Source organism: Prorops nasuta, unplaced genomic scaffold (genome assembly GCF_024137725.1).
Source record: "Prorops nasuta isolate Cenicafe-Biocafe unplaced genomic scaffold, Cenicafe_Pnas_1.2 PNAS00005, whole genome shotgun sequence".
Taxonomy (NCBI): Eukaryota; Metazoa; Arthropoda; class Insecta; order Hymenoptera; family Bethylidae; genus Prorops; species Prorops nasuta.
The window spans coordinates 9,486,546-9,495,199 of NW_027116802.1; the positions used below are offsets into that span (position 1 = coordinate 9,486,546).

The 8,654-nt window shown below is 45.4% G+C and overlaps 1 protein-coding gene across 1 annotated transcript in view; it reads right to left on the reverse strand.

The window, feature by feature from the left end:
• Window positions 1-42: 42 nt before the first annotated feature.
• LOC136773361 (elongation factor-like GTPase 1) overlaps window positions 43-8,654 on the reverse strand; it is a 100,359-nt gene continuing 91,747 nt past the window's right edge. Inside the window, exons 5-6 of the mRNA XM_066726991.1 lie at window positions 7,352-7,539; window positions 43-577 (exon numbers count right to left, since the gene is read on the reverse strand). Coding sequence (XP_066583088.1) covers window positions 389-577; window positions 7,352-7,539 — 377 coding nt within the window. The 3' untranslated portion in view covers window positions 43-388. The remainder of the gene's footprint in view (window positions 578-7,351; window positions 7,540-8,654) is intronic.

Sequence of the window (8,654 nt, forward strand, 5' to 3'; positions counted from 1 at the left end):
GTGATAATGTGGGGTGAGAAGATAAAGAAACAATTTTCACATTTTCTTCAAATATAATTTCTTTTTTCTATGTATATTATACAAGTTAACAAATCTGTTCAAGTACCGCAAATAACAATTAATATTTGCCACAAGTAAATCCGGATAATCAGCTTAAAACTTTAATTCATATTGACTAACAGTGAAATATTAAAACAAAGAGCTCGATTTAATTAACGAATTAATTTTTTTATTTACTCATATTTTGTTGAGCATTTGTTGAAAATAAAGGATGCTTTCTAGAGCGTTGACGATAGTGCGTAGATAGGAGAGTATCCTAGAGCGTATTCATGAGGCCGATCAAAATCAAAAGGACAGGTTTACGTTGAATCGAGGTGGAAAATGTGTATTACTTTTTTTTAGATAGGGTCCGTTGTTTCTCGGCGTGGGTAACCAGTTGAGAATCGACGGGAAGTCCCTTGCGTCTGCGTACAGCGTCCATATACTTCTTGGCACGGTTTCCGCTGTCGGCCTTCTCGCCAAAGTGGAGATACTCCTCTTCTGTGGAAGGCACCCAGTAAGGGTCCTGCTCGATCACCTGCGAACGACGCAACAGTAGCGTGAGAAACCAGCAATGACTCGCCATGCATTAACTTACGAGTATAGTATACATAATACGAGACGAACGGGACGGTCCGTAAAACTTTTGCTTAGGAATGGATACGAGCCCGTTGCTTCACCTTTTTTCGTTCAAGCTTGAGTCTCGATACTTCGTTTCAAAAACTTACCCACCACCCCTTCCCCTCCCTACCTCATACACCCCATACATCTATATATCCAAATAGTTTCAACGCAGCTTGTATACCGATGTGTTTACACAAAGCAACTTGATAGTTCCAGGGATTTTCATTGGGAATAATTGAAGTGGAAAAAAGAAAACAATAACTTTCATTGCTGCAATATACAGTATTACATATAAACATGACATGTACAAGAGGACCAATGTATTTTCCTTTAACTCTTCGGCACGATTGAACTTCTTCTCATGCTACAAACGGAAACATCCAATCATTTGCAAAGTGCTGCATCGCGCGTCTCGTCAACAGGGCAGATTCAGCAGAGTACCATTTGTTCGACAATGTCAATTTTCGCATCAGCAATTTCACGATTGCGAGCTACTTGCTGTGCGCATTAGTGTCGCTATAGAGTAAACTCGATTTAAAGGGAAGATTCACGAACGTTGATACATATAATTGGTAAAATATGAAGGAGGGACGGGGCGTCGGAGGGTGAATTGAAAGTGGTAATTGTCGAAAATAATGAGACGGACGGGGGGTCGTCGGTTAAAACTGGAGCGAAGAACCGGACAGATCTGGAGCGTGAGGCATTCGCGATGATCTTTTTGTACAATGTGTTTATCACGGTGGAAGGTCGGTCTGTGTCGAGGTTGGATTGGGTTGGATTGGGTTGGATTGGGTTGGGTTGGGTTGGGTTGGGCGTCGTAAGTCGGGATTCTGGAGCGGCTTCGTCTGAAAGGAGGAAGGTGCCTGGCCACGCAACTCCAAACCTTACCATACTGCCTCTCTCCCCACCGCACTTCGAGTCATCGCTCCCTCTCTTTCCATCTTGCCAAGTCCCCTCGCACGTAGAAGAAGAAGAAGAAGAAGAAGCGACTCTGTTCGGCTCGGCTCGGCTCGGCAAGCAGGTGCGCTACCGTATTCCCTGGCCCAACATCGGTCCTCGGGATCCAAACCTTTCAGTCCACGGACAAAACTTATTCCGTCCGGTACCGTCTTGCGTAAGCCGGTAGCACTTCGAATTAGGCCCCTTCTCTCTGCCCCCCTGCCCCTCTTCTCTCGCTCTATCTCTCTCTCTCTCTCTCTCTCTCTCTCTCTACATCCTTGACTATATATCCAAGGTGGCCGAACCATCAATGATGAAAATCTCCCTTCCACAACGACCCGACTCTTCTTCTCTTTTCCCATCTTTGCACGGCAACTGTTTCTTCCTTTTTCTTGTGATTATACTCCTTCCTCCTCCTCCCCCTTCCCCCCTATAATTCTCCCTCGGTAGTATTAACATTTATAAGACACGGACACCTGGCTGAGAAGGCGCGGCCCCCGACTAAAACTTTCGCACTGGTCGCTGAGCAGATGGTAGTCAACACAACTGTTTTTGTTTCGAAGTCAGATTTGTTTTCGCGGTCCTCCGACTCTCCGTCGCCCTTTGTCTGACTCTCTCCCCTTCTCCGCCTGCCGGTTCCTTCGAAGTTCGAGCCTCCATATAGCTATCTCGAGATAGGCAAGAAAGTCCCACTCCAGAAATACCTGCTTACGCGTGCGTGTGTCCTGCGGTGAAAGGTCGACGATCAAGTGTCACGCCTTCCCCTCCCTCTCCCTTTTTTTCTTACTAATGCCAATAATAATCATCCCGACGACGTTCCCGTCCAAACAACTACCTTCAAACCTGCTCGCCTCCGCATTACAGTTATACAGAGATCCCAGTGGCTGCTGCGCCCGTTCCGTCCAAACTCTTAAGGTGAATCCGGACTTGTAACGAAACGGAGTAACGTAATTTTATCAAATATCACCTTTGGATTCGAGGCGATCCATAACATAATGAAAATAAATGTTGGTACGCGACTAAACGTAGAAAAGTTACGTTAATCTACAGGTGCCACATCTACATTTATCTTGATCGATATTTGATTCTTGCGCAGCAACTTGAGTTTTTCTCAATCGGAATGAAGTTTGGATGTAAAGTCAATGATTGGTTGGCGTACCACTGTTGAATTAAAGGAGAAATAGATCTGTGCAGAGGTATATCCTCTCCACAGCCTGTTGCGTCCTTGTTCATTAGGAGCCGCGTCAAGATTTGTATATATCGACTCGGTTAACCTGTCTGCGCCACGATGACAACCGAAGCAGATGCGTGATTTAACGACGTTGATCTGATCTATAACTTTATTTCCTTTCCCCCCGTCCTTAACTCCCTGTGGTTTTTAACGACCTTTTCCCATTTGATTTTCAGTTTGACGTTGCCCTCGATTCTGTTAGATTATCCGACGGAATCCCTGCATGAACAAATGGTACACGAAGAGGTATGAGAAGAGAGTAATGGAAGAGTTGTACTACTGTGTGGTAGTATATACGGAGGTTAAATCATATAGTTAATTTTAGTGAGCAATGCATAAGTTTTTATAGTTTTTACATCACGTCGTTTTAATTTTTCACGCAATAACAGTTTAAAAACACTTATATCTTATGTCACGCTCATTGGTTATTTAGCCTGTATAATATTTTCTCGATACACACATTATATAACAAACGGACACTATTATACTCCTAGTTTTACGTAAATTTGAAAAAATCTTCGGTAAATTATGTAATTGTCATGGGGAACATAATATTATGTAAAACATAGCAATATATTGAAAACATTACAAACGCAGTTTAGGCACAGCTTGTAAGTTTAGACTTCATTTACACCAATCAAGAGTTTTAAAGAGTACTAACGAGAAGCATCAAACAACGTTAATAACGCCATAGCCACCTAGCGTCAGACTCATGAAAGCCACAGCAAAGTTTAATTAATGACGTTTTACAAGAAATTTTACTGTAGCTATAAAAAATTTCTTAATACAAATGCGCTAATATTCTTTACTTTCATTCTGATCTAAATTTCTGTGAACTAATAATTACCGCAATATATATATATATATATATATATATATAGCAAAAATGATATTTAATTGTTATTGCACTATACTCGGTACCACTTTTCCTGTACACTTCTATAAAAATGAGAAAGTAAAAGGAGTATGTATTTATTTAATCCACTACAAATTGTTGGATGTTTTGATAAAGAAATAGTGCAAAGAATAAATTACGGTACAAAAATTGAAATATATCTGAGTTGAAGCGATTATTTCGTGAGATGTAAAAATATGAGAGGAGAACAGTGGAGACCCAGTGAAATTGACTGTGTTTTCTCCGCGTAGACGGATGAACGCCGCAGAAATGGGGAGTACCGTTGCAAAATCTCTGGCGGTTTTTCCACTGAGCGATCTCTCGCGGGATGATCGCGATTTGCTGGAAGCGCGCAGGGCCAATGGGAAAGCCTGATCGATGTAAAGAAAAAAGAGGATAAAAAAAAGGTGCGCCGTTACGAGTCGACACCTTGGATCAGCGGATATCCGGTGGTGTTGCTGGATGTGAGAGGGCCGGATAGCCAAGTTATCGCGCCGCTGCTGATAATTACGCCGGATACGTCCGCTATTTTCTTTCTCTGCCCCTCTCAACCCTACGACCAATCCTACCATTACCCCTTCGATAATTGAATGCCGCCAGAGAGACACTCGATCTGCTCTCTAGACTCTCTTGGAACCCTTCGCTATTCTCCAACATATGCTATTATTGCTAAATCGTTATATATACATATATTGGTTCAAATATAAATAAAACTGGCCGATGACTCTCCCGGAGAGATTGGCGCGGGTGATCGAAGCGGGATGTTGGGTTAGGAAGAAGAAGAAGAAGAAATTGGAAGGAATTAGGGGGAAGGGGACAGAGTGAGACGCGCGCGATAATTCGATCGAAAAAGCTGAAAAAGTCGAGTGGAGTAAAACGTCTCGGAGACCTCTAGGAACTGTGCTCGATGAAGCAAAACCCAGCACGAGAGGCACGAAGAAGCTGCGACGGATCTGCTGAAAGGAGCTGCGGAGCACCGCGAGAGAGCGCCGCGACCGGTTCCTACTTTTTACTTTTTTATCCCCGCTACCTCTCGTCTTTGCTCAGCTTCATTCATTAACTCATTCTTGGTTATATATATATATATATATATATATATACAGGAAGTTCCTGCGGGACGGCGTCGTCGTGCCTCAATGGTGTCTCGCCTGCTTGGTAGTTTGCCCGCTTGTTTGTCTTCCTCTTCTCTCTCTCTCTCTCTGCTTCTCCCTCTTCTTCTTCGTCACCATCATCATCATTATTATCATTTTCTGCTTCTTGCTGATTTTCGACGAGCGTATCACGCCACGGCGTCCTACTTTTGCAGTTCTTTCAGCGAGCCATACGCGGCTGAGAGAAAAATGAGCCTTTCCTTGTGCAGTGTGTATATATATGTGTATATATATATAGGCAGTATAGCAGTGTGGAATTGATGTACGCGGTATAAGGTAGGGGGTATGAAAAGGCGAGCTTTTCTCGAATTGGTCGGAGTACCAAGAAGGCGATTAGCGCGCGCGTTTCAAGTGGTTCTGTCTTCTTTTTTTTGCGCGCATCTAATCGGTCGCAGTGCCCGGAAGCGGTCGCCTTCGCGTTCTTGTCCCGTTGCAAGCAGCATCATCCAGTATCCTTGGAGCTCCTTTCTCTCGCGCTTCCATCCACTCGATACCAGGAAAAAGTCTCTTAGCTTCCTCGTACGTAATAAAAATCACTGCTGCAGTTTTGTGGGATGGCTGTTATAGGTGGTATTGCAGGATAAACTGGACGTTATTTTCTTTGAGATTGTGAATTTCCGGTGGTGCTCCTCGGTTGTATAGAGTATGCTATAGAGAGGACGAGGTAGGGTCACAGCTGGAGGATTTCAATGAGAGGCCGAAGAAAAGTGATTTATACGGTTCCTCGCTGAGCTTCGTAATTGCTCTATGAGATTTGGCAAAGTCATGAAGATCGGCACTGGTTGGTCCCTGCGAGGAAGTCTCGAGTAATGCTGCTGAATAGCCCAAAGGCGAAAGATCCTGTCGGGATAAGAATAGGCAGCAGCGTCGATATATATACCCATAGGGATATTAATGAATCAACGCCCTCGGGCTGCGGCCATTTAATTTTCTCAGCGAAAACAAGAATTAGCCGTCGGACCGTGGGGGCCAGTCGAGCGCGTTGCCGATGCTCTTCTCCTACCATCGGCGATTCTTCGTGGTACCTGCGCGAGAGATACCTGACTCGGGCCCGATCGAGCCTCGCAGGGGTTATACTGCCAGAGCCTGCAGCCTAGCTAGATTGACACGAAGGGACTAACGCTCTAAACCCGAAAACCCATTAAGAGAACTCGGCTGGATCGGATCGACCCTCCCCGCCACTCGTCCAATTGCCAGGAGCCGGATGATTGCACGTTGCGTGGAAGCTAAGCCCTCGTTTTCACCAGAGAGCCAATTCTAAATAATGAAACGGAAAACTATTGATTATAGCTTGTGAGTATACGTTGCCTTGCCATTTCTCCACCCCCCCCCCTCTCTCTTTCTCTCTCACAATTCAATTTCTCGAAACTATATATATATACACACACGTAGAAAGGCACGTACATATAAGAGATATAAAATAAGTTAAAATGTGAAATATATGTGTGAAAAGGCAGGATTTTGGCTGCGGCGTGATCTCGAGTGCCGTTAGGATAGTCATGTGTTATGGAGTGACGGAGGATGGGTAAGAAAAGGGGATGAGAGGGGCTGCGAGAGCTCGCGGTATTGTGAAGCTGTCACCGGTTGTTTGTGCGCATTGTGCGTGCCACAAAGACACCACGGGAGCTTGAAACTTACACCCCGACATATTTGGACGATCCTCGGGAGTATCTCCGATTCTTGAGCTTATGCTAGTCAGTCGGAGATGAGCGTGGATTCCCTGTGCTCCCCGGGGGACAACTTGCTACTCGAGGATCTCCAACGAACCCCCGCGGTGCTTCCAGAAACTTCTCTCGTCTCCTTCTTACTTGCGCTCCCCCCCCCCCCCCCCCCTCCTCCTCCTCCAGTTCTCCCTATTCCCCCAATAGCCCCTTTCGCTACCCATCTTCCAGGGTACTGTATAATAAACGCGCCTCCCACCTCTTTTGTTTTTTTCTCTTCAACTCCACTCCCATAGAACCCTCTCTAACCTCCATATATTCTCTATAATCTATACCATTCCATACAAGAGCAGCCGCAGCAAGCAACGCACAGAAACTCGTATCCTCCTTTAATTTTATCTTCCACCGTCCGGCTGAGAAATACTAGTTCCCTCCGCTCGAACCGCTGCCGCCAGGTTCTCGGCCATTTTGCATATATAGATATGAGCGCGCGCGCTCTCTTCGCTGAAAATAATAGTCCGTCCCTCGCATCACTTTCTTCTTTCCGTTGGTAAGCGAGCGAACGTCCGAGCGCGCGCGGATGTCGTAAATTTTGAAAACAATAACACGCCGGACCATATTTTTCGCCGAGCAACGCCCGTTTCCAGGAAAATCTGCTTCTCTTACGCGTGGACACTCGCAAAAATTGCCTGCGCTACACCTTCTTGGAATCTCCCAAACACACTTTTGTTTCGTTCGCGAACAGTCGAGATTCCATGGTTCCAAGGGTGGAATGTCTGTATACATATATATAGAGTATTCACAAACTCACCTCCCAGTGACTGAAGACCAGCTGAGGACTGGCCAAGCCGGAAGTTTGGGTGCGAAGCTCTCGTGCAAGTTGAAAGCTCTCTGGTACCGGAAGAGTCGCGAGTACCCTGAATTGTCCTCCGAATCCCAAAGCGCTATCAGCTGCGATCACGCGGCCTTGTCTCTTACCGAATACAGCGTAGAGTTTACCTGCAAAAAATGCAAATTTTACATTCGACCAAAATGCGAAGATTACAGAGGAGATATACGCGGAGAAAATTGCAAGAGCCATTCTCGAAGCATTCTTATCAAATTCGTTATGCTTAAGATTATTTTATCGGTGAATATTTTAGGTTATCCTTCTTCAGGAGAGTTGGAGTGCAGGGAGAGGGGAGAGCGATCGGGCTTCGTGAATTGGTGAGATTCCACGAATCGAGAGCCATGCACCGGAAGCCATTTAGTTGCCTCGGAACTAATCGCTTCGATGGAATCACGCTGCTAATGGGCTGCGTTGGATATCCTCTTCGACAACACAGCAATAGGTATGGGTTCAAAACAACGGACCAAAGCAGAAGAGTATCGCGATTCCAGTGTTTTGCTCCCTCCGCTCGTCATCCACCAAAACACAGGCAGTAAATAAATAATACTGTTATTAACGTGCCAGTCAGTTTTATGATAAGATCCGAACAGTTTTACGTATGTGGTATTTTCGAGGGGAAATATAATAAATTCTCAACCGTATACACGCACATATGTATATACATAGCCAGAAGATTTTATATAATTAAGCTGAAAATGAAATATAGTTGATGGGTGTACAAATGTTTCAACGGAGAGATATTAATTGGGTGGATGAGAGGCGAGGCAGGGTGAGGTAATAAATATCCACGAGAAGGTCTAAGCCATCGCTAGTAGGTAGATGGGGGCTTCGGAGAGATAAACTGAAGATCTTTCGGGATCCAAGAAAGAGATGGAGTGCTCTGTAAGGAAGAAGAGGATTCCGTTTCTCGTCCTTCTTTTGCTTCCTGACCTGGGTCTCTCCCTCTCTCTCTTCAGGAGCCTTCGTATCCGAGGAGCTGCTAGCCCGAGATATTTACACCCCTCCCTCTCCCCCTCTTCTCTGGTTCCGTCCAGTTCCTCCCCAGCTACGATCTTCCACTCTTGGAGAGTGGAATGGAGTGTTGTTCTAGAGAGAGAGAGAGAGAGAGAGAGAGAGAGAGAGAGAGTGGAGTGGAGAACGCGTCGAGCTCGTTCGCGTAGCAGCTTCCGGTCGGGCACTGCGGCACCTGTGCGCACCTTCCCCTTTCTTCAGCCCCCTCGCCTGG